At 37.7% G+C, this 26,036-nt stretch overlaps 2 protein-coding genes across 4 annotated transcripts in view; both read right to left on the bottom strand.

Moving 5' to 3' along the window:
• The window catches only part of cert1a (ceramide transporter 1a), a 28,092-nt gene extending 15,005 nt beyond the window's left edge, over positions 1-13,087 (bottom strand). For both annotated transcript variants that reach the window (XM_053481058.1, XM_053481059.1), the window contains exons 1-3: positions 12,448-13,087; positions 9,952-10,086; positions 7,134-7,250 (exon numbers count right to left, since the gene is read on the bottom strand). In XM_053481058.1, coding sequence (XP_053337033.1) covers positions 7,134-7,250; positions 9,952-10,086; positions 12,448-12,525 — 330 coding nt within the window. In that variant the 5' untranslated portion in view covers positions 12,526-13,087. The remainder of the gene's footprint in view (positions 1-7,133; positions 7,251-9,951; positions 10,087-12,447) is intronic.
• A 1,822-nt stretch (positions 13,088-14,909) lies between these two features.
• arsk (arylsulfatase family, member K) lies at positions 14,910-23,927 on the bottom strand. 2 transcript variants are annotated; one of them, XM_053481223.1, is made up of 9 exons: positions 23,785-23,927; positions 23,549-23,672; positions 19,936-20,065; positions 19,093-19,252; positions 18,218-18,500; positions 17,933-18,104; positions 17,609-17,833; positions 16,141-16,356; positions 14,910-15,873 (listed from the first exon to the last, which is right to left on the bottom strand). In XM_053481223.1, exons 1-9 carry the CDS (start codon positions 23,793-23,795, stop codon positions 15,590-15,592), a joined length of 1,605 nt encoding a protein of 534 aa, XP_053337198.1. In that variant the 5' UTR covers positions 23,796-23,927; the 3' UTR covers positions 14,910-15,589. The 2 variants fall into 2 exon arrangements, with proteins under 2 accessions (XP_053337198.1, XP_053337199.1); XM_053481224.1 differs by lacking the exons at positions 19,936-20,065; positions 23,785-23,927 and having other exon boundaries at positions 23,549-23,657.
• Between the last annotated feature and the right edge of the window lie 2,109 nt (positions 23,928-26,036).

The raw sequence follows: 26,036 nt of genomic DNA, 5'->3' as shown, positions 1-26,036 counted from the left end.
GCAAATGATGCTCCTGTCCTCACGAGTGTTGTACAAGCAGCAGAAAAGCAGTGATTGAAATAAAGGTAGCTGATTTTGTAACGTGAGCCTTTCTCTGGTACACTCATGTTACGAAAAAAGGATTATGTGTGAGCTTGTGAAGCATGAAGAGTGAAGAAGGGAGGGGATGTGGAAGAACGAGAGAAAAGACACGCACTCACACACACACACACAAACACACACACCTCTTGCTTCAGCCGGTCAGCAGCATCCATCCCCGCGACAGCCCAGTGGAGACAAAACGCTGCATGTGCGTGAAGTGTGGGGAGAGAGACAAAGATAAAGAGCACACCGTTGAGCGTTCGGAGAATCGCTCCTTTGCCTGGTAATCGCAACTGCACTGGATTATACGTGAGGTTTTCACACCATAAGGTCCCCTCCAGGAACAGTATGCTCATGTATTATTCACACAAAATGCATAATTGTAGCAGAAAAATTGAGCACAAGGCTGAATTTTATAGCCGAAATATCAACTCGATAGGTTTTATATCCATTAGAGTATTTCATTTCCAAAGAGACCTGCATGAAAAGGCAATGCAGGCTGTGGTACCAGTTGCTGATTTCTGCCTGCCAAAAATGATCCGTATTCCCTCGTCTGAATTGTTCCTCAAAAGGGAAACACCCAGCAACAAGGGATGAACAGATCTTAAAGGGGACCCATTATGCAGAATTCACTTTTTGACTATCGTTAGACTTTTACAAGGGTCTCCAATGTGTTTTTTAAGAGCTGCTGAATTTTGCACCCACAAATAAATACAACTTTGCGTTATGTACATTAAATTCAACCTACCTGGCTGGGAAGGTAGTGACAAACTGATGCATTTCTGTAAAGCTGATTTATAATAACACTCATTGTTAAAATCACTGTAAAAAAATTAAATTTAAATGAATTGATTCTAGAATGCTATGTACTATAACTAGCATGCTAATGTGGCTAGCCTAGCCTAGAGATTTAGCTCAGTAGTATTTTAGCTGTTATATTGCTACACAGGTTAACACTGGATGTAAGAGTACTACTTCACAGTGAAGTCCTCAAACACAATAGACCTGTTGCTATTGAAATGCCTGAAAACAGGCAAAGGCTTAATGGTTGGGGAAAACATTTTGTTCCCTCACTTATTTCAGTGAAGGGCTGTTTCCCGATTGAGTACAATATGGGACCTTTAAATTCATTAACAAGTCCATATGGCAAGTGGAATGTTTATGTTGAAACCTGCACTGTGGAATATTTATGTTGAAACCTGCACAAAAAAGCCCAACAGCATCTCTTCCTTCTGAGAAGACTGAGGAAGGCCCAGCTTCCACCACCGATTCTGACCACCTTCTATAGAGGGACTATCGAGAACATCCTGAGCAGCTGCATCACTGTCTGGTTTGGGAATTGTGCCAGCAGAGAAGGTCATCGGGGTCTCTCTCCCCTCTATTGAAGACATCTACACCACACGCTGCGTCCGCAAAGCCACCAGCATTGTGGCTGATCGGACACACCCCTCTCACACACACTTCACACTCCTGCCATCTGGAAAAATACCGAAGCATTCGGGCACACACATCCAGACTGTGCAACAGCTTTTTTCCACAAGCCATCAGTCTTCTCAACAAAAAGGGACTGGACTGATAAAACACACACACACACACACACACACACACACACACACACACACACACACACACAATCACTCAGCATAACTCAACTACCTCAAAACATTGAGACTGGACTGACTAATCAACACAAGTGGAGACACACTGACCTACACTACCAAACTATCGTACACACCAATCTGTAAATGCTTCACTGTTTATCTCTTTTGCACAATATTCATTACTTTTTGCACTAATTCCTCCATTCTTGCTGCTGTGTTAAGGAATATTTACTGTTTCTCCACTACCTCAACACCATATTTTATGTTCTGTTATGTCGTGGTTTTGCACTGTCACTTTGTTGTTGCTCGTTTGCATATTTACACGTGCCCTTTATGTTGTCTGTAAAACCTGTAGATAGTCTTACTTAGCTAATTAGTTTTTGTAAATTTTTGTTGTAACTTATGTGATGACTATGTGTCTCGTCTCTGCTAGCCAGCTAACTAGCCTCTTAGTTAGCTAGTTTAGTTTTTCTGTTAATTTATGTTGCATTTAGCACCTTAGTCCTGAAGGAACATTGTTTCGTTTCACTGTGTACTAACTGTATATGGTTGAAGTGACAAAGCCTACTTGAACTTGAAACCTAACTGGCTAAGCAAGTTAGAAGTATAGTGAAGAGGATGCAGAGGGAAGAAGCCTCAACCATCGACCAAGAAAAGGTTTATAAGTCAACCCTCAGCTGGAAAATTAATTTTTACAGTTTTCTGGGATTCTCAAGGGCCAGTATTGGAGCATCATTAGGTTAAAAGGCTCAACAATCAACAATGTGCTCATTAGTGAGATGCTTCTTGAAGAGCTGAAGTCTAAACTTTGGATTAAATGCAGAGGACTGATATCTAAGTGCATTGTGATCTTGCATGACAATACAGGTCTGCACACTTCTGCACACACTGTGGACAACACAGTGAAACATCCTCCCTATAGTCCTGATTTTGCTCCAAAGGAGCTGTTTGGACCCATAAAAGCAGCCCTATGAGGACAAAAATTTACTTCTGATGAGAAAGTGAAGACAGCGGCTCACAGCTCAGCCAAAAACATTTTCAATGAGGGAACACCGAAGCTTGTTGACCGAAGGACAAGAGTGTATTGAAAAGCATGTCGAAAAAAAGTTATGTATTTGACTTTTCTAAAAGTTCATTAAAAAGCTAGAATGTGGATCATTTTGGACTCACCCTTGTACATAGCCTGGTTACAATATTGATTTTCTCTTTAAACTAAACTTTTCAAAGATTTTCAATTTAAACTACTAGCTGATGTATTGGTATATGTCAGCTTTGCGCTGCACTTCGTCTCACTTGGTTCCATCAATGTTGGCACACAGCTGCATGTTCTTCACTCTAAAAGAGGTCATCTTTACAGCACTAAGTAAGTCATGTCGATATGAAGTAGTGCATTTTATCATTTTTTAACATCCACACTAGGAAACACAATGAAAACCAATGCAAAAGCAGGGCGCGACATTAAAACTTGCAGATAAATAATTAACAGGTGTAAAGTTCAACTGCAGCATCAGCATGCTACACAATAACAGAAACAGCAACCAGACAGTAAGCGTGCAGATACTGACTTTTCTGATGATAAAATAAGAATTTATTCAGCTGATATCATCATGCAGTTGCTACAGATTTGTTGGCTGCGCATGCATGTTCAAGAAACCAGTTTGAGGTAATTTTCTCTTTGTGACATTGCGTGCTATCCTGTGGTCACAAAAGGATGGATATGCTCAGGGACGATACTCATGTACGCTGTGCTATTAAAAAGATGCTCAATTGGTACTAAGGGGCCCAAAGTGTGCCAATAAAATCTCCTAATAAAATAATCTCCTAATATACCTAATAAAAAGTTTTGCACAGCATGCTGTAATTTATATGATGTGACAAATTTATCATTATAAAATTTTGCGCTGCCATACAGTAACTTACATTTAAAACATTTGGCAGAAGCCCTTATCCAAAGCATCTCTCATAAATGCTCTGAAGTCATCAATAAACACGTCATATAAATTACAACATGCTGTCTAATGAGCATGGTAGCTTATTAATCACCTTTCTATGGTAGTTTAAAATGTCCCAGCAGTGTACTTGTTACCTGTAAATTGTCCAAATTTATTTGGATTTATTGATTTAGATTTATTTAATATTTAATTTTATAAATTTCGATTTTGGACAACCAGGTTTGGCTATTGATGACTGATGGGCAAGTGGCTGAAAATTCAGTGATTAGTGTTTAATCAACTCTCTGATTATTAAACCGGGCAGCAATGAATAAATAACAGATAGCCTGAACATAAAGGCATAATCTGCGAACCTGAGGCCATCAGGGTTTTTATAGCATTTTTGACTTTACGTTGGTAAATTATTTAGATAATACAGCTGAATACAAATAAAACAATCAAAGCACTACCAATTTACTGATTTCAGTCTGTTAATGTGCCATGGCTTGGAAATCATCTATCAATAACAGGGAATCAAGCAACTTTTGACTAATCAGCAGCAGTGTTTCTGAACAGGTCAAAAAAGACTAGAGTAAGGGTTTTCTGACTGGAAAACCATCTCCATATTTTAAGTAAACCAAGTCCATGTTCATACAGAGGGGGTTAAAATGGTACATGAGTTGACCAACTGATAGCTGAATAGATTGATATATTCACTGAGCAGGAAATCAGCTTAACATGGCAACACTGCCAAGCAAACAACACAATGACTGGAAGACAGCTTCATCATTAAATTAGATAAAGATAACAGCGTCAGTCTTGTGTTACGTTGCACAAAGTGCTTTTGCTATTTAAAGCCTGGGATGCTTCAGTTGAGCACGTTAAAAGATTAGAAATTCAAAACTGACCCATCCAAATGTGATCCGAGGACTGATTAGTAAATATATTTAAACTGCCTTTAAGTCAGTGATCATATCAGTAGTCAGTTGTAGCACATTTAGTAAATAATGTGTAAATATTTATTATTATTTTTTTTTTGCGTTGGAATTGAGGCTTGAACTGCCACTTTCAACCAACAGAGGGCACTCCAACTGGAATTACTCAGGCTGTGCCTCTTCAGAGCGATCAATCATTCTGTTTTACTTTACGCCCCCCAAATGCATGCTATTGATTTCTCTGACACACTGGCTAAACTGAAAAAACAACAATCTGAAAACAAATCAGCAACCTGCATACAAGGAAAACAAAACTGCTTACAACAAACTGGGTCCTTAATAAATAAGCGAGGGAAGCCTAACTTCTAACTCTACAGAAAAGTGTGCTGGATCCAAACTATATTTAAAAAAAATAAAAAGCAGCACCTCAACTAGGTTCACATGTTGTCCCCAGACATGATGAGGACAACATGTGAACTGTAAATTGTGTGTTAAAGAAACAGGACCACTGGACTTTCCAAGATATCAGCCATTTTCTAGAAGATAAGACACCACAATCCTGTCTCAAAACTGGGATTAACCAAGCATCAAACCTGATGGACAACATGTTTCGGGGATGCACAGACAGGTTTTCAAACTTAAAACCATGCTGTCTAACCAGTTTCTCAAATTGGGAAAATGTTAAGTCAGTATGTCAAAGTCCTCCACACATTATTACAGACAGGCAACTGCAGTACTTTATCACGTGCTAGTTCATATAATAATAATAATAATAATAATAATAACAACAATAATAAATGGTCGATTTCATGAAATTTGTTAAGTAGTTTGTTTGTAGTTAAATACATCGTTAACTGGGTAGAGTCCAAGGTTTTCTCTTAATATACTCACTCACTTATCTTGAAAAAAGTGAAAGAAAATACAGTTTGACCGTCAAGCGAGTGTGAGTTTTTCAGCGAAAGCAAATGCTTAAATGAGCAAAAATTAAAATTTTTTTGGCATGAAAATAACAGCACTCAACCCCAATACCACAGAGTGAACTGACTGTTTAGTTCTGCCTCCCTGTGATATGTCACATAAGTGACAGCCAACCGCATAAATAAGGATGAGAGACAAGAGAAGTGTTCAAGTTGTACAGTATGACTGAAGCTTTCTCCAATCTCTGTCCTGATTAGTGTATTTTTCATATATTATTATTATTAGTATTTGATCATGGAAACAATTGGAAATAACAATAAAAAGCAAGTGTACAATATCATATGTGCCGACGATATTACTTTGCCTAGTAAACCATTAGTTTTTTTGCAGTCATGTTTTTATAATTGGTTAAAATGAACTAAAATTAATTTAATCATATTTGCTTACGTTCTGCTGGAAAAAAGGATACGACTATGTATTTATTATAGGTATGTATTCATTAACCCATAGTAATGCAAAAAAAAAAAAAAAAAGGCTCCGGAGTTTAAGGGCTATGGAGTAATTTTACTGATTCTGTTTAGAAAATAAGCTTCTTAAATAACACAGTATGCAAAAATGACAAAAAATGTGCTTTAAGGAAGTCGCTAAACCAGAGTAAGACACACTCACATTTACACACACACACACACACACACACACACACACACACACACACAATTACAACATTATGAAGCTATTTTGGTGCCGATTTAATTAATATCGTGATTCTGTAAGTATCAATTTCATAAATAGTGCATTTTTTTTTATTTTGTTACAATTTTAAGACCTTGACTACAATCTTTTTAACCAAGAAAAGTAATATATAAGCTCAACCTTTCTTTTAAAACAAAAGGTGGTATTTAAACAATACAAACTAACTTCAAATTAAAAACAAAAGTTGAACATTTATCATTTATACAAATAAAATTGAATTGAATATAACTTAAACAAAAGCAATTTTTTTTACTGAGCTTTCATACTGAGTATCTCTGCCATCCGCAATAATTATTAATTCTAAACAAACTTAGCAAATAGTTAAATCCAACCAAACAGAATGTTAGTGTATGAATAGTTCAGAGTTCAATAGTTAACACCCAGAGAATAATTAATAAACGCTAATGTTTTAGCGCCTCAAATGCCTCAAAGCTTTTTGAGGATTTGTGAGCATACAGACTAATCAGCCCTCATGGTGTTTTGAAACTTGTGTATGTGTGTCTAATGAATGGTTTGGCAGAGTTTAGAGTCGCTTGCAGAGTTTAGAGAAAAGGGCCAATCGAAGACTTTTGAGCTGTGTGACTTTTAATAATGAAACAGTCAGAAGCTTGTGTACTCGACATGGGAATCTGTAAGTCCACGGCTGATCGGTCATAGCTGCATCTCTATTATAAATGTAAGAAATCATTTGAAAATCAAAATTGGAGCCAATGTGGCGATCCACCCCCCCACCTTTTCTTATATAAACTAAAAATATCCTGGACTATAAAGCTAAAATTAATCACAAATAGGAAAATACACAAATTTATTCTTGTAAATGTCATAATTGTAGTGTTGTGTTATTATTGTGAATTCCGTGACAGTCAAGAATCATAAATCGAGTTCAGCTAACCCAATCAAGCAGCTGTTGTTACCTTGTGAAATTTAATGGTGTCAATCCACTGGCTCCGGAGATCAGGATCTTCAGCCCGCAAGTACCAAATGCTGTCATTTACACTAATGTCAAAGCGACATTCATCAAATTCATGCGGCTGTGGGCAGAAAGAAAAAAGAAATAAATCTACATAAATAATGAGCCAAACCAAGTTCCACATCTGTGTCTACATCAGTTCACATAAACGGTGAAAAACATAACATAGCACGCTTATACTAATCATTATCTTTGACCAATTATTCTACCATCAACAGTCAAAGTGGTCTTATAAGATAAGACTTTATACTTTTATTTGTCCCACAGTGGGGAAAGTTCTTTGTTACAGCAGCAACGAAGAAAATCGTGCAAATAGTAAATAGGGCACAGTACAGTGTTCTTATAGGTTTACACAATTACTATTACACAAATACCATTAATATGATATAATGAATGTTATTCACCTTAACTGTCAGTGGTTTTAATGCTATAGTCGGTTGGTTGGTTTATACCTCGTGATCAATAGACCACATGGAAATGACAGGTGTGTATACAGTATATAAAAAAAATCTATATGGCATAAAATCCCATATGACAAAGGACTAATGGAGAAACGGGACTGATAATCCTAGGCTGTAAAATGTTGAATGCAAGTAAAAACAGGAATTAACTTGTCTCACAGCTGTTAAAATGAGTGGAGCATCATTCACTGATCATTTAAGTTCATTGATAAATCATCGTGGTTCAGGTGGAATAACACGCCTGACATTGGTCATAATACATTTTACTTACAAAATCCTTACAAGGCAGTAATTCTCCTCTTTAGTTATTTGTCAGATTCTGAGACTCATTTTTCATTCTTGTTTACATTCGGATGTTTGTGTCTAAATAGAACCTATTGCCTATCTTTTAGTCCTGAAGCAGCTACTGTATATTTGCCTACTAGTTTAGCAGTTTTAACATAATCTATATATTTTAAATATTTAAGCCTAACTGTGGTGCAAATCATGCAGCCTTTATTTGATACATAGTTGTGAGACTAAAATAAATAAATAAATATCACACCTTTAAATTCAATTACGTAATTTTTTTTTGCAAGTAGGAGTAAAGCTAAGAAATTATTACACTGTTTGCCTGCTAATCTTTAACTAAAAGGTTCTCTGGTTTAATCTCATTGTTTCATTTCAACTTCCAAACTTAAGTAAGTTAGATCTAAGATCTACTTATTTACATACAACAATGCACATAAAGCCTTCTACACGGTACCTCCATGCGGCCCTTAAAGGTTTTTTTGTACAAACTAAGATAGTCCTTGCTACAAGAAACAGACCAAAGGACAAAGAGAATGAGACATCCACACACACACACAGATTTAGAGTGGTGTTTTGATTCATTCGGCTCTCTCCTGCAGCGCACGATTAGTTGCTTCCTTTATTGTTTTTGTCTGCTAACCTGATAAAGACTGGAACGGTATAATGTCAGCACACTGCATACTTGCTTGTTTACTGAAGGCCATTTCAGCTTGGACTGTCATCCATTTGCTGAAAAAATTACCACATGGCTCTTGCATCATTTATAGGCTTTGGAAAGACGGCGTTTTGTGTGTCACAACTCGGCATCTGTTTCTGATTAAGAAATATGACTAAAGACCAGTAAAAACGTTATACAACAGTTGTTGTAAATCCAACTAAACACAAACTGTTGCTGCTGACAGGACAACATACTGGAGAACTGTATGATATGTCAGGACTGGAATCTGAAATGGGCTAATATAAAAAAAAAAAAAAGCAGGTATAATAGTATAACTTTGAGACTAGATGAACTGTGCTGAAATCTGCTCCATGTGACTATTTCCGCATACTTGAGGAACTATAACAAAAGATCTGTGTATGAGCCCAGCCGTTCTGCGGATTTAGTGAGAGGCAACAAGCTGTGCTTGTTTAAACAAGACTATGGAGTACACTCCCCGGCTTTCATGCCTTCTCTACACTTTCCGATTCTTTCACTTACAATAAAAACTATACAAACTGAAAAGTTTAATATTTTAGCTTTTCTAGTTGTTTTGTCTTTTCAGTATCAGTGCACTCTGTAACATTTTATAAGAGTTTCATAATAACTTTAAAGGGAAGCACCACGATCAGCCATCTGAAGGCTCTTTTGAATCTCAAGCGCTTAAAAGACATTAAACATAGTCAAAACTTAAAAGTGACTCGCTGAGACACTTCAGTGCTTTTACTTTAGTCAATGTGGCATGGCTCGGTTCAGCAAATTAAACATGATCCAGATTTTCCAGCACCATGTGGGCTGTGTTGAATTTTTTTTTTTTGTTATTTTTTGTTTGCCAAGAACCAAGCATAGTCATAAAACAAGTTGAGATAGGGTTAGGGCTATAATAGGGAAAACGCGGGGAGAGGAAAAAAAGTCAATCAGGTTTGCTGTCTGTTTTTTTTTTTTTTAAAGCAAAAGACCAAATGCTTTAATGTCACTCAACTTTCCAGCAATGTTCAATGTGTATTAAAAAAAATTTTTAACACACAGATATGTAGCTGACTTGGCAAGCATTGGACTCATAGTTCCAGCATGCAATATGACACAATCACACCGAGTTATGGCCAAGCCTTGGTTAGACAGTAATTTACAAGGTGACGAGCATGATGACGTTGAAGGTGGCATTAGAACTTTGTCTGTTAAAAGTAATACAGCTGAGTGACCGGACTAAAGCACTGCTGCAATGGTTTCTTTAGGTAAAAGCAAGGGTTAAACCCCACTGACTCTTAAAGGACAAGATGGAAACGATTTTAAATACAGGGAGGAAGCCTTACCTTGATGACAGCTTTGCTGAGACACAGCGATCCTCTGCAGCCATACGCCCGCTCGTGCTCAGCCTTATAGTAGCTCAACGTGGTGTTCTTCAATACGACCCAGCGGTCCTGCCATCCATGGATATAGTTGGTCCACTAAAAGTAAAGCATCAAACACCAGAGATTTGTATGAACGTTTTTCTAATTATAGATTGTTACTATAGTTATAAAAGGACTGCTATGCACATTAGAAAAAAAATATTAATAATACTCTTTAAATATAAAAGTCTAAGCTGACCTTTTAGTTTTAACTTTTAAGTTTAATCTGCTGTACTCTACAGATCACTTGAGATCACTGAGCATTCACATATGCCCTTATTTACTTGACAACAATCCCAGATGGTTTATCCGTCACACTCATTGGTCACACTCACACAGTGTAAAACAAAACAACAACATGTGTCCACAGGCACATACTACACACAAACCAAAATTTATACTACTGTCTGAAGAGAGACGGGCATGTCTAGCTCTAATTGTGATGTAGCTTACTGTGTTATTTAACATGTTGATTCTAGCTGTTACACAGGGAATCTGAAAACATAGTAAAAGCTAACTTACATGATAGAAGTATATTGAGATTAAGCAATTAAATCTTAGACAACAACAAATTCTATACTATTATATATGTATGTAATTTCAAACTACCTAACAAACATTTACCTTATGATGATAAAAATAGTAATGATGTAAACATGTAAATGCGTGTGATGGTAAAGTACTGTTCTAAGCTCACGAGTAAGAATCTTGAGAGAGCTTCTCTCACTCTCTACACTGCTTATCCTGAACAGGGTCGCAGGAGGCCTGAAGCCTAATCGCAAGTTTTTGGACTGTGCAAGTAAACTCATCAAGCACAAGAGGAACATGCAAACTCCACAAAACACAGACCCAAAGGCAGGACCTCAACCCTGGACATCCGAGGGCATGGTGCTAACTACTACACCACCACGCTGCCTCTGCCAAGTAGCTGATTATTTAAATCTGGTGTGTTGAGTGCTAAAAAAGTCCTCCATGACCACCCTATCACATCCTGCGAGTGTGAATTCATTTGTTTTCTTCACACCTTCTATGTTGTATTTCTTATAAATATGAAAGCTCTTCTATTGTTTTCCAAAGTGTACAGTGACATACCTGTCTGAGGTGGTTGCTATGTTTTCCACTACTGAAAGCCATTCTATAGGTACATGACAGAATGATATTTACACACCCTGATTTTTGTCTCTTTGTGCGTGTGGATTTTAGAAAACATCCTTAAACTGAAAAGACGTTCCGGAACTGCTGACCTTCGTGTTGTTACTTAATTACCTAATGCCATGCGTTTTGAAATCTCCTATACGGCACGGTGGCGTAGTGGTTTCGTTTTGGGTCTGTGTGCGTGGCGTTTGCATGTGTTTGGTGGGTTCCCTCCATAGTCCAGAGACATGCAAATTAGGTTAAGGAAGTACCCTGCCTTGTGCCCAAAGTCTCCTGGGATAGACTTCATGTCTCAGTATGTGAAGTATGTCCGAACTTATATAATGGGCACTGGTCGCTCAGTGGTAGGTGTTTCGCCTCCCATGCAGAAGGCCCAGGTTTGATTCCCAGCCACTGCATGCAGTGCCTGTCCCAAGCCCGGATATAATGGGAAGGTTACGTCAGGAAGACCTATGAATTGCGCACAATGTATGTGCGGACCGGATTGTCTGCTGCAAGCAGCCGAAAGACCAACAACAAATCCGAACTTATATATAGTACCAGTCACAAGTGAGTAAGTAGGTGTGGGGTTATATGTCTGTTTATGCGTGTACACGCACTGTTGCCTTGCACCTCCAGGGTCCGGGTTTGATTCCCACCTCAAGTCTCTGTGCACAGAGTTTGCTTGTTCTCTCAGTGCCAGATTAGGCTAATTGACGTTCCCGAATTAACTGTAGTGTGTGAATGTTGACCGGAGTTCGTGAAAGGGAATAAGTACAATGGTAATCACTACAAGAGGTTCCTAGATTGATATGAATATATTCAATTCAATTCAATTTTATTTGTATAGCGCTTTTAACGATTTACATCATCACAAAGCAGCTACTCTATAGCAGTACAATATACTGTATTGATCAGTTGGTGTTGATTAAAACAACCCATATACTAGTTTAGACTTGAAGTCATGCCCTTACACTGACACTGTGCTTACAAAATCCCCCATCTGACATCAGAGGGACAGACAATCACAAACTTCTTACAGCAATAAGATAAATACAGTATTAATAAAGAGGTTAGCTCAAGAAACCCTGAGTGTACACATGTTTACTGTGTGTCAGGGTGGAGTGCCCCCTCAACCCTCTGCTTTATCAAGTGAACAGGTGTTTATTACACACACAGGCAGCATGTCGCAGCCAAAGGTTACATCTGGAAACGGATAGGGAATTCTTTTTGTATTACGTGAATAAAGTAGAATTGATGATGATGGTGGTGTGTGTGTGTTACCTTGCTGAGGAATCCCGCGAGCTCCTCCGCCTGCTCCGGTTCAGGATCCACATCTTCATCTGAACTCGGATCAAACATCAGCCCGGACGGGACGCGTTCACACGGACACACCGCCTCGTATTCCTCCGGGTTAATAATAAATAAAAATAATAATAATAATAATAATTTCTCCGTTCGTACCCGGGCTTAACTATAGTTTAATATGTATATGAGCGGCGTGTTGAACTCAGTTGAGACGCGTTTATGTAAATACCCCCCGCGGGCGCGCGCTCTCTGAGCCAACAGCAGCTCGAGCTAGCAAGCTAACGACATGACATTTCGGGTTATTTGAACGCGGATTCATTTAACGTCAATAACAACGCAACAAGACAACGCAACATACACTTAAAACTGCGCAACCTTTCTCTCTCCTTTCTCTACTTAGAATCCTCACAGAAGGCTCGGGGTTTGTTTTAGTTTTGAGTCACCAAAAACAAAAAAACACCAAACAGTCACCAAAATGTCGGCTGCTCGAGCTGAACGTGTTTAACGACAAACCGCTTCACGAAAAATAACTACTTTGTGATAATCCCAGCCGATTTTCCGTTACTGTTTAAACTCGGGTTTAGTCGCGCGCTGTTTGTGTGCGTGTGCGCAGCTGACGCGGAAAAAGCCTGAAGCGCGTGATGGTCCCCCTGCAGGCCGCGCGAGATACTGCAGCGTGTCATATCACTACAGCACGAGACTTGTGTTTAATAGTTCACAGTGGTTAAAGGTGCAGTTGGTCAATTGTAAATATCTGATATTACTGTAGCCTTGTACTTAAGAGCTGCTGCTTTAATCCTAAAACCTCAAAAAACAACTCTCATTTTGAGGTCGTGCTGTTAGTGAAGGCTCAGTGTTTTTCTGATACTTGTACTGGATACTTGGTCAGCTGTAGGGCTCACTCTCCTTCATCGTCTCAGCCTCTTAAACCTGATTTTCGCCATTCTTAACATGTCTAATGCATCCTTTCCTGATCCTGCCTTGACTTCTTTTTTGTGTCTAGAATTCTTCGTCTGCTTTATCTGGAACTTCCAGTGCTTTATTCTTCTCAACACATTTCCCTTTCAGTAGCATTCTTTAGGTTGCATCACTACTACAGTACCTATAGATCTAACTCTCCTCAGCTTCTCTGTCCTTTAAAGCCGACTTTCCAGTCCAGTCTTCCTCAAATGCTTTCTTCCCTGATCAGGGACCCCCCTTTATGTTGAGCCCTTGAGCAAGGTCCTTAACCCTATCTGCAGTGGCATGTAATGCTTTTTGACCCAAGCTTCCAAACAAGCTGTGATATACTTTGGGTAACACCCCCATGGACCTCCTTTGGTAGCGGACCATACAGAATATCTAGTAATGTTTTTTTGTACTAATCAGCAACTATTAAAACACCAGCAGTAATGGAAACCATAATGCTGTAGGCTAAACACAAGAAAATGGGACAACATCAGTGACTAACAAAACAACAGTGCACACTTGTAGCATCTGCAGATGAAACTTTTTTTTATTCAAAACATAATTCGAATTAAGTAATACTGTCAGCTCTGACTGCAGTCTAGTAGCAGGTTCAAAAAGTAAATTAGCAAAGTGTTTTAGCCTTAAAATGATTTAAAACATGTAAACTGGCTTTATGAAAAATGTTTTTGTTATAAGGATTTAAATGAAAACATTTCTGCTAATACACTGCATAAAAATTGTATAGACTGTCACTCTTTGCACCCCTAATGATTCCACTGGAAAAGTGGCTTGCACAGACCCCAGACTTCAACCCCACAGAACACCATGAACTGGATGAACTGGAACAACAACTCTCCACCTGGCTTCTTTACCCAACAACAACCTGCCTGACCTCTCGAATGCCCTTGTGGCTGAAATGGCAAATCTAATGAAAAGCTTTCCTAAAAGAGTATGAGGCTGTTATATCACAAATAGGCAGACCAAGTTTAGAATGGAATGAGTTTGAAGGTAATGTGTCCACAAACTTTCGACCATATAGTTGAGTTTAAAATGAAAAAAAAAAAAAACGTAATTCATTTAATCATCTTTGGTAAACACTTTATTCTGTTCAGAGTCACAGTCTATTCTAAGCTGAATATTAGGCAGGAATACACTTGGGATGGAACACCAGTTCATCACAGGTCACCAGGCATACATTCACACAATGAGTCACACTTAAGGATAAGGTAACATGGGCAATTCCAAGCACCTATTATCATGTTGAGCAAAGAGAAAATCGGGGAACCTGAAACAAACTTACATGTTCAGAACATGTGCAGTTCTTAGATGCAGGTACTGCTTCTAAGAACTGCACATCTTCTACACATCCAGAATAAGCTTGGAGTTGAGTTGATGAAGACAGATTATAGTTTATTTGGTCTTGTTGGTCACACTAATCCTACCAACCAGGAAGAAGTTGGTGCTCCTGGATGAGATGAGTTTTTTTTCACTGATGAACACACAAATAACTGGTTCAAACTGGTGGTTCATTAGACTTTTTGCTGGCACCTGTATTCTAAGACCTTTCATTTTGAGCATTTTCTAGATACAGAGATGATGTTACGCTATAACATATATACTCAGTCAAAAGGTTACAAAAATTGTAATGTTATCATAATCAGACAACATTTTTAGGGGATGTGATGTAAAAACAAAAACACAGCCCCAAATTTATTAGAAATCCCTTTATAAAACACTTACTCGTATTGAAAACTGTATTAAAATGTGAAGTGTTTGTAATTAAAAATAGAATGTCAATTGCTCCACTGAATAAAATATACCGTAGATACCCATCCAGTGATACTCATATCATTGCACAAGCAATAACATGGTATGACCATTGCATTGAAATTAAAATTGCTATCCATTTAATTCACAATAGTTTTAAAGAAATTGCAATTGTTAATAATAATAATAATAATAATAATAGTAAAAAATGCTCACTTTGTTAAATCCTACTACCAGCACTCGAGCACCAGACTGAGAATAAGTGAACTAAGCAGGATCCATTTTTAAACAAATATGCAAAAAAAAGAAAGAAATAAATAATTATAAATGAAAGTGCATGTTGTAGCAAGTTTTTAGTCTAGATTTGTATATTTGATTCTATAAGATTAATTTGCAACAGTCTTCAATGAGGTAAATTATTATGGTCAAGCCAGTCCTCAATTGCTTTCTCATTATATTTAGCATTTCTTTTCCAGTCAAAGTGCCAGCGCAGGTTGGCGATGGCCTCTGTGTAATTCTTCCCAAGACTCTGCTTCCACTGCAGAAACTGCTGCTTGTTGTATTGGCGGACAGCCTCAGTGACACTGGGGTAATCCACCACTGAGCGCAGCAGCTTGTCCAGATGGTGACATTCAATAGGATAATGAGACGCCACATTCTTTAGCTCAGCTTCATCCTTAGACATATCTGATTAGGGTAAGATAATAGAACATTGATGCTGGTGCAATATTATTACCAACTGTCTTAACGTATTATCTGCCAAGAAAGCCTGTGTTGCTCTCAAAGGATGAGAGTGCATTTTCACAATGCTAATCCTAATGATTAATGACTACCTGCCATTCACTGTTAGTCTCATCAGCATGCTTGGATATACTATTGTTCTATTTCTGTTTGGAAATTATTATTGCTGCATATTGTTTTAGTTTAGTTTGGTGCTTATTAGCAATGGCTCACCAAATAGTTGTGGTGGGACACTGAAGCCATCTGAATAAGTGATGTACTTCCAGTTATCCATCCGCAGCATGTAAGTGGAAGCGTTTGCATTGCAGCCATGGTATTCACTAAGGATCCAGCCAGGATGAGGTTCAGTTGATTGCTTATCACTCTTTGAGATCAGAGGGACCAGAGAATGACCACTCAAACCATGTGGTATTGGGATACCTGCAAAGTCTGACACGCATAATACAGATAATTATAACACGAACCAATGTGGTATAAGGCAGTGTAGTGCACTTCTATGTTTTGTATCATACATTTCATGTGTTAAGTCAGTTGTGTTATAGCAGGAGTATCTAAATCTAGTTGCATGGTTTTACTTTATTCAAGCAGCTGTCACACATGATTTAATAAAAAAAATACAATTTAATTTAATTTGTATAGCACTAATAATTGTCATTGTCGCAAAGCAGCTTTACACAATCAAAAGAAAATTATGGAAATTTGTATAAAATGTGAAAAATGTGTATGAATCAAAATGATTAGATAGATACAGTGGATTCCACTTGTTTAAAGAAGCAAGATATGTCTTTTTCATGCAACATACCGTATCTACTGTTAAAAACTGTTGTGGACACCTGACCATAGCTCTCAAATGATATGTGCTTGCTGAACACCCATTCCAGATTTACAGTAGTCCCCCCTTCCTTTTATAATGACCCCCTTCTGGTAAGGTCTTTTGAAAATGTCTTTCCACTAGATTTTGGAGTGTGGTTGTTAAGATTTCTGGTCATTCAGACACAAGACACTTGTGATGTACAGCATTGTGCTCAGGTAAGAAGGCCTAGGGTGCAAGGGTAAAGTCCTATCTCAGTCGCCTACAATCTGGCGTGGTTGCGGGAATCGAACCTGTAACCTGGAGGTGCAAGGCGACAGTGCTAACCACTAAGCCACTTTGCTGTCTAAGTACCTTATATATGAGGTAATAACAGTTTAAAGTTGCAATGAAACCATTAAAAAGACTTTCCCTCAACATACATTGTCCTCTCATTCAATACACCGTGAAAGAAGCACAACTTTCTCCACATTTTTCTTCAAGTATCATGAAAATTGTTCAATGACTACAAGTCTAGATTTTTTAACACTACAAACTGGCCCTTCAAACGAGTAGGGAGTTTAGCTTCTGCTGATTTGGAAAGATAACGTAGCCACGCTGGACATTTGCAGATAAGTTGGGACTAAAAAAAAACACACAAAATGTTTAACGCATTACAGCAAGTCTTTGAAACCCTAAATTTATATCCGTTCTTAAAAAATATACAAAGCAAATGAGAAATCATCTCACTAGGTGCAGTTACAACCCTTCACTCTATCACATTAATAGACGTTTCCTTTATCATTTGTCATTTAAATCAAACAATGTCACTTCAAACTCACACGACATTATGTTTAAACATTGTTAAAAATAGTACATTGTTGAACTCACCAAGTATAGAAGGATACAGGTCTACAAGAGAGACCGGTAAGCTGATCTCAATTCCAGACGTAATCACTGGCCCCATCATAAGTAAGGGAATATGTGAGCTGCCTTCAAACATGGACATCTTATAGAACTGTCTGTGCTCCATGGCCAGATCCCCATGATCCGATGTAAAAATCAGGATTGTGCTGTTTAATAAACCTGTGTCTCTGAGAGCAGAAATCACTTCACCTGCACCAGAGGGATGTTATCGGATTTAAGTAAAAGTAGATCAAATAAAAAATATAAGCAAATTAGATTTGTATTTAATGTCAGACATTATCTGCTTACCGAGCATACTGTCTGCTTCAGCACACATGGCATAATAATTGACTCGGATCTCTCGGATCTCTTGCTCAGAAAAGTTGCCACTGCAGTTTTTGGTGACGGTGGAATAATAATCGACAGGGTGCATTTGAGAAAATGGCACCCACTTCGGGAGAGAAACTTGCTCCATGGAAACCTTTGTGATATTAAAATGAAGTAATTATTACAAATTGATATACTGTGCTATATATTATGCTTCACATTGTTTATGCTCTGTCACCATCACTGATGTGATAGAGAACAACCTGCCTTTTTAAGCCAGTAGGGTGAGGTGCGGAAGGTAGAGCCTCCAGCAGTTGGACCGAGCTCGTCTGTGTGGTATGGATGAGGTAAATTCAGCCCCAGATACAAAGCAAAAGGCTGTGACAGGGTTGTGGCTTTTTGTTTGATCCACTGCACAGCTCTGTCTGTGACGTTCCAGTCTTTGGCCATAACTCTAACTGTGGAACTGTTTCCTACTAAGTCTGCCACTGGACGACCCTCCTGCCTCAGAAGAAATGCCACTTCTCTGGTCCATGCCTCTACACGATTACTGCCCAATGGAACACAGAAAAGATGAAAATGTGCATTTATTTCATGCTGCCACAACAGGATAAAGTGCTATTCATATTAAAGGTGATTGAATATATATAATAATGACCTGCTAATTTATACACATCAGCCAGGTCTCCTCTACCATATGACAGCTCCCAAATGGGGAGGGTGAAGGCTACCATGTGCCAATTTTATCTTTTTATACAGCTGTCTTCTTTCTGCATCATATTGCAACACTCTGTAGTATGCACTATCTATTCGCTTACATACACCCATGATTTGCCCACTGTTTTAATGATTAACAAGAATAACCCATCCCTCCCCCCTTTAGAGCATGGCCAATTTTGCTTTCTTTTTTGACCACACATTGCATTGCTATGTTTCGTACTTATGCTCTCCACCTAATAGAGCGTACATGTTTCTGTTGCACCATTTTTGTTGGTTCCTATTGGATCCCAGTCTATAAGCACACATTTTATTCACATGGCTTGTTTTTTAAATCGTAAAAAATAAGGGATTAAAAAAATTATAGACTTTTGCTTTTTGCATTTCTACTTCCAGCAACAAATAATGATGTTTATTCCAGTCACCTGACCGAGTGCCCCCCTGATGTGTAGTCCAGCTTCCCCATCCGGTGTGTGTAATATCCAGCTTCCCGCAGATGATCCATCCATGTAGTGGCACTGGAAGCAAGGCATTTGTAATTGTTCCAGGCCTGAGTTAAATGGACGAATTTTCCACTCCACATAGCTGTTGGTGCAAACATACATTATAATGAGCTGTAGGTATGGCAATGTTACTTTAGGATAAACCTCTAATTAGTGCACATCATCATTAAATTAACAAAATATTAACATTAGACTGTAAACACACATAAGTTATCTGAAATAAAATATGTACGAGGGACATTCAAGTCAAACTGGAAGTTTTGATTGTACCAAATAAAAAAAACGCCACGAAAGTAAAAACTCCCTTTATTTCATTATATAATCCCCTGCTACATTAATGCGCTTATGCCAGTGTTTTACTTGTGCTTAGATACCACCAATGTAAAAAGTTACACCATGGCCATGAATGGCCCAGCCAAGTTCCTGTAATATACAAGTAGTGTTCGCAGATGATTGTGTGTGACCATCCATCCATTGAGTGTCAAGGATCATGCTTTCCACACGCTAAATGTTCACAATAATGACTACAGTGGGCTCTCAGCTACATCAGCCAAGACTGCCATTCACGGATATATAGCCTTCTTTTAAACTTTTGCACAATTTAAATGGTTTACTGCAGCTAAGAGTCTCATCACCTTACAATACTTGTGGTCTTCTGTAAACATCAATTAGGTCTTACACCTCCTTTCAGAAATTTCACCACAAGTCCTGCTTTGATTTCAACACCACACATAAAATGAATTTTTAACAGACGGTGCATTGTACCTGCCCTTGAAGGACAACAAATGGGAGAATTTGTGTAGGAGTTGAGGAAGGTCGAACCCATCTGCCTCATGTAGTTAATATATGGAAGCTGGACAACCTTGCTCTCTGGGTGAAAGGTGAGTCTTCCATCCTAACGGGGATACAAAGTCAGACCATTTTTACCAAAACATTTATACAGTATTTTATTCATTTTACCTTTAAACACTTAGAGTACATCCCATATGCTAGAACTATATAGCTGAAAAATGCATGCACATGTCATTAGTCATCAGTTGTTCTACCGGAAAATCTTTGTGCCTCTTAGTTCCAGTGAACTGAAATTGTAATAGTAAAAATAATTTATTTTATTTGTCACATATACATTACAGCACAGGAAAATTCTTTCTTCGCATAACTGGGGTTAGAGATGATACCCTTGGAGCAAATGGATTTAAGGGCCTTGCTCAAGGGCCCAACAGTGGCAACCTGGTGATCGAACCGCCAATCTGCTGATCAGCAACTCAGTGCCTTAGCCCTCTGAGCCACCACTGCTCAATGTACAAAGACGTTCTGTACTGTATACTGTATTTACTGTATGTGCTTCTTTTAGGCAAGAGTTTGATGTACAGGTGAACATGTACAGGTGTCAAGGTTTTGGCCATATAGTATTTATCAGTATGAAATGGACAGACAGCTGGCAGTGCATACTTGATGTAAAAATGTGAATTTTTCTTGTGTACTTTATAAGACGGTATGTTTAAACAGCTTGACCTTGGGCCATCCTAGTCCTGGAATGATACACACTTATTTATCATTTTGATCTTATGTAAAACAAAAGACTCATAATGCATTCTTCATATAGTTTTATACCTGGACAATCGGTCAGTTGTCTTGACAAATTTTAAATACATCATGGTATGGATGTTCTAAGCCTTCTCTGTCTTTTTTTTCCAGTCAGGGAACAGCAGCTGTCAGCAGTCCTTGCGGCAGTGAGATTATTTTTGTGTAGCACTGAGGAGCATGGAATGGTCATTAAAGGTGCATTTATGGTCTTTAAAACTTTGTCCAGTGATATAGCCAGACATATAATAAAGCGCACGATCACAGTACTATGTTGTTGATTGGAGATGTTTAACAAATCTCTGCGCCCTGATCTCTTGTGCTCCCCCATGCTGACATTTGCCTTTTCTCAGAGCATAACTGAAGTTTTCTTCTTGATTTTTTTTTTAGAGCATATTTGAACTGGAACCAGTTAGAATCATTATCACATCCTGTCTGATCCAAGTGACCCTCATGTCCCACAGCATGAACTGATTCAGCAACATTTTTGTAAGTGCAAACAAACTCGAAAAGAAACAATCTCACGAGACAGAAGGTCTTCACAGATTCTCATTGTTAAGAAATTGCCGATAACAATCACGACTTCTTTAACTTAAACTTTTGCTCGAACATTTTCAGCAACCACTTTTTTTTCTGTCCTTGTTTATAAGAGATGTAGTTGCAAATCCATGTGTATAATGATTCCTCATGCTCCCAGAACGACTCTTTTACAATTTGAGTCATGAAATATGCACGTACCAGAAATAAAATGCAGTTGGTCATTCAATACCTTTGACTCCAAATCATAACATTGCCTCCAGAGTCTAGTTCACCGCCCTGTTTTATGCGCTTCCCTTGTTCCCTTGTTACGCACCCATCACTCTAGAATCAGGTCAATTTGGACACATGACCTTTTACCATTGCCAAATCCAGTCTTCATGCTCCACGGCAACCTGAAGTCTTTTTTTCTAATTAGTCTCATGAACAAATGGTTTTCTTATGGCCACACCACTGTTTTGTCCCTATCCTGTTAAGTTCCTATCAGACTGTGTGTGGGAATGCTCTTACATTCTACTATTAAATATAACTGTATATAAAATTTTTACTGTTGATTTTTGTGTGATCCAACTTCACCAAGCATTTAAGTGATCAACATTCACCATTTATTTGCGATCACATTTCAACAACATTCTTGATGGACCATTCTTCCAGCGTTTAATAACCTGTACCCAATTCCAAACCTTGGAAATCTCCTTAATTGTTTTATTCCCCTTATACAGGCCAACCCTTCTGAAATGGTTTCGGCATGGCAGTGAATACACAAAATGTATGTTTGATATTTCTAATATTATTTCTTTAAACAAAGAAATGAAACAAAAATACTCTCTGTAAGTTTCTTATAAGAGCACTAGATTTAGGAAAACACAGAAAAGCCTTACATTTTCAAGCCTTAATTTGTGTTGTCATTTACTTACCTGTGACCTTTTTGCAAAGTCTGCACAGCTTTCTGACATTCAGACTAAAATGCAAAACAGACTGAAAACTCTCTCTCTCTCCCTCTCTCTCTCTTGCTCTCCTCTCTCCCTCTCTCTCTCTTTCTGTCTCTGGTTTCCAGGTTATGACCACTAGATGAATGTAGCATATCTCTGACTACCTTTTTTTAAGCATAATTTTAGCACACAAGTATAAGATTGCAGTTTGGCAGCATTGAGTGAAAGCTTTATAGCCACAAAACAACAGTAGTAATAGTAGTACCAAGAAGAAGAAAGATGAGAGGAAATATAAACAGACAATAAACACCATAAAAAAAGAAATGAATAAATAATTATAAGATTAAATTATTTGGCTCATGCACCTTACAGTACAGTTAAAGGGTTTTTTTTGCATATCGCACTTAGGAAGCGAGATCAGAGCACAGGGACAGCCAGGATAAAGTGCCCAGGAGCAGGTAGGGTTGCCAGTACTGGGGCTCAAACCCCCGACCTTCCAATAAGTAACCAGTAACCTTAACCATTAAAAGTATAAACTAGAAGAAAAAGAGTAGAAAACAGGGGAAATTACTTTAAATGTTTTTATTTAACACAAGATTTTTGTTTTTCTTTCTCCCTATTTACAATCAACCACTTGACTTTTATTAGGTAATGAATTTTATATGTCCTTCCATACTATGCTAAACGTTTAGCAGACATTTTCAACTTAATTTTTACTCTGAGTTTAATCATTGTCTGGATTAAATTCCTCTTTCTGTCTGTAAGTCTCAACTTACTTCCCTAAAAACATTTCAAGTCTAAGGACGTATTATTCCACACTTTGCATGTTGATTCGATTGGAATATTTATATAATTGGTTTGATTAACATATTTGTGCTAAATGAGAGAGTCAGATAAAAAAATTAATTACACTTTAAGAAAAGAAAAACAGGACCATATATATTATATTATATTAATAATATTATTATCATGATATCACCACATTATTATATAGCAATATATAACGTTTTGCAATAAATTTAGTAGTAAAATATACATTTAAAATTTATTAAAGATTTTCTTCCCCTGAAGTGTTTATAGATTTTCTAAAATGTATCTATTGGCTTTTTTTGGCAGATGCACTTATGCAGAGTGACTTACATTTTACCAGATTATATATCTGAGCATCTGGTGGTGGTGGGGTTTGAACCTGGAACCTTCTGATCAGTAGACCAACACCTTAACCACTGAGACTGTTTACTGCCTTGGTCCCTGACATATTTTAGCCTGGATCTGTTTTGTACTGATGCTAAACCACATCTTAGAAGAAATGTATGAGTACTTACAAAGGCATCAGACATGACCATCACTATATTTGGTGTGCTGCTTTGTGCTGCTGTCCTGTTCAGGTACATGCACAGGGTTTGTACCGCAAAAACTCGTAACAAAAGGAAAGCAAGTGTTTCCATCCTGCTGAGATAAACACTGTTATGATTAGCTCTTATGTTTAGTCGTTAATTGCCCTGTTGCCTATAGTGCAACAGGTATTTCTCGACTTTACCTATTATTATTATTTTTTAACGTTTTCTTCATTAACACTGCGTTAATTGGCGCGGCCCACTTGTACTACTTTCAGAAACATAAACACTGCTTTTTTTCACCAGTATTTGACATTGTTTTTACATTAAACCGCGTGTCGCAACCAAAACACTAGCAGCGCTCGAGTCCTTCCGTTAGGAACATGTGACCAATCACATGCAAGCACACACAGGCGCGCGCTCCTGGTCCTGCGTTCCACTCCACACGTACTTCAAAGTGTGCTCCCTACTCCCTGTACAGGGAATGCCCAAGGTAAAGGGAACGTCCCTCGATAGAATTCCACGATTTGGGACGTCACCGACGCAGACGTCACTTCCTCCATGCGTTACCTTGGTAACGTGAACAAATCAAATGCCTGCGCCTGCGGAAATGTCACTCTACTGAAATTAAATATTGAATATTTATAGAAACAGAATATGATACGATTATAAAAGGTATACACTTAAAATGTTTAGAATTTGTAAAAAAAAATTATTGCTTAATCTACAAGATGTACTGAGGAATCATTAGTGGGTTTTTTACAGCCTATGTAATAGCACGTATTTATTAATTAAAATATACTTTTTAAAAATGATAATATTAATATGACTGAGCATTTTTAATTCATGTAATATTTAATATTTTAAATTAAAGTAAAATATTCCATTAAATAAAAATGCTTATATTGCATTTTGTTATTATATTAATATTATATCTCCTCGATAAATGATAAAAATATATACTAATATATTTTAAATGTTTTACAGTTATGTGAAAAAATTAGGAAACCTTATTAAATATTGAATTCTTTATTAGGCAATGTCAACTTATTGATTTCTGATCTGGTTTTTAGTTTTACCATTAGATAAAGGGTATTGAAATACATGTGAACACCAATAAAAAAAATCACCTAGTTTTCACCTATTAAACAATAATAATAATAATAATAAATCTGTATATTTCGACTAAGGAAGCACCCTATGCCCTAATAGCTAGTGTTTCCCAATGTGGCTGAAATAACCTCAAAGACACGTCTTGTAGCCATCTAGCAGTCTCTGACACAGTGTGAAAGAAAGCTGCTTCCACTCCTCAATGCAGAATTCTTTCAGCTGTATGCTGTTCCATGGGTTTCTTGCGTGCCCTTTCCATTTTAAAATCACCCCACAGGATCTCAGTAGGATTCAGATCTGAGCTTTGACTTGGCCTCTTCACAGTTTTCCATTTTTTTTTTCTTTTCAGCAAGTCCTTGGTGGATTTACTTGTATGTTTTGGGTCATTGACATGTTAAAGGTCTAGTTCCGATTCAACTAAGTATTTTTTTTTTGACAGGTGGTTTCACATGTTCTTTAAACACGGTCTGATACAATGTACAATAGCAGATTTTATGATGGTAAGTTGGCTAGATCCTGATGCAGCAAATCATCTCCAAACCATGACACTATCTCCATGTATGATTTCTCATGTTTAATGCATGAACTCAAAATGATTTTTTCCCCCCAAAATCAGTAATTAATATTTAATGGGTTGTCCCATTTTTTCACGACTAAACATATAAAATAATAAATAAATTACTTTTTAAGGTCAATTTTTTCCCCCGCTCCAGTGAGGCACAATGGCTGATGGGAAATTTTGCTTGTCGACTCCAGCAAAGTTTCATTTGAACTGAGCAGGTTCACTCCTTGCGGTTTGGAATCATACTTAATATGGCTGAATTCTCTGTGCAGTCAATGAATCCTTGGAACATAGGTAGATGAACCCATGTTTCCTCTGGGTAGTCTGGTTCCCTCCCACAGTCTAAAGACATGCAGATTAGGGTAACTGGCATTCCCAAATTGCCCATTGTGTGTGTGCAAGTGTCTGTGTACGCACGCCATGTGATAAACTGACACCATGAACCTGACGTTACATACCCACAGTTAATCAACCATCTGAATTCAGATTTGTTAACATACTTCGCTTACCCAGATTACCAGTGTTGACTAGTGTAGTGTGTTTTTTTTAAACTTGTGTGAAGTATGCTTTTTCTCCTAATAATTGGGGGGAAATGTTTAATTGCTTCAGAACGCTTAAATTTTGTTTTATTCCTATTAATACATTTTGCCTTAGTGGTATAGTAACAGAGGCCCCATATGGGATTTACCAGTCTTATGAAAAAATGAAGTAAATCAAACGCACACAAAGATCACGTAATTATAATTATTATTATTATTAATAACTAACCATCTTTTCATAAAAAAAAAAAAAAAAGAATCCACA

This window comes from Clarias gariepinus, chromosome 21 (genome assembly GCF_024256425.1).
Source record: "Clarias gariepinus isolate MV-2021 ecotype Netherlands chromosome 21, CGAR_prim_01v2, whole genome shotgun sequence".
NCBI lineage: Eukaryota > Metazoa > Chordata > Actinopteri > Siluriformes > Clariidae > Clarias > Clarias gariepinus.
Note: the sequence above shows the minus strand (reverse complement) of the source record. Positions and strands in the feature narration are given on the sequence as shown.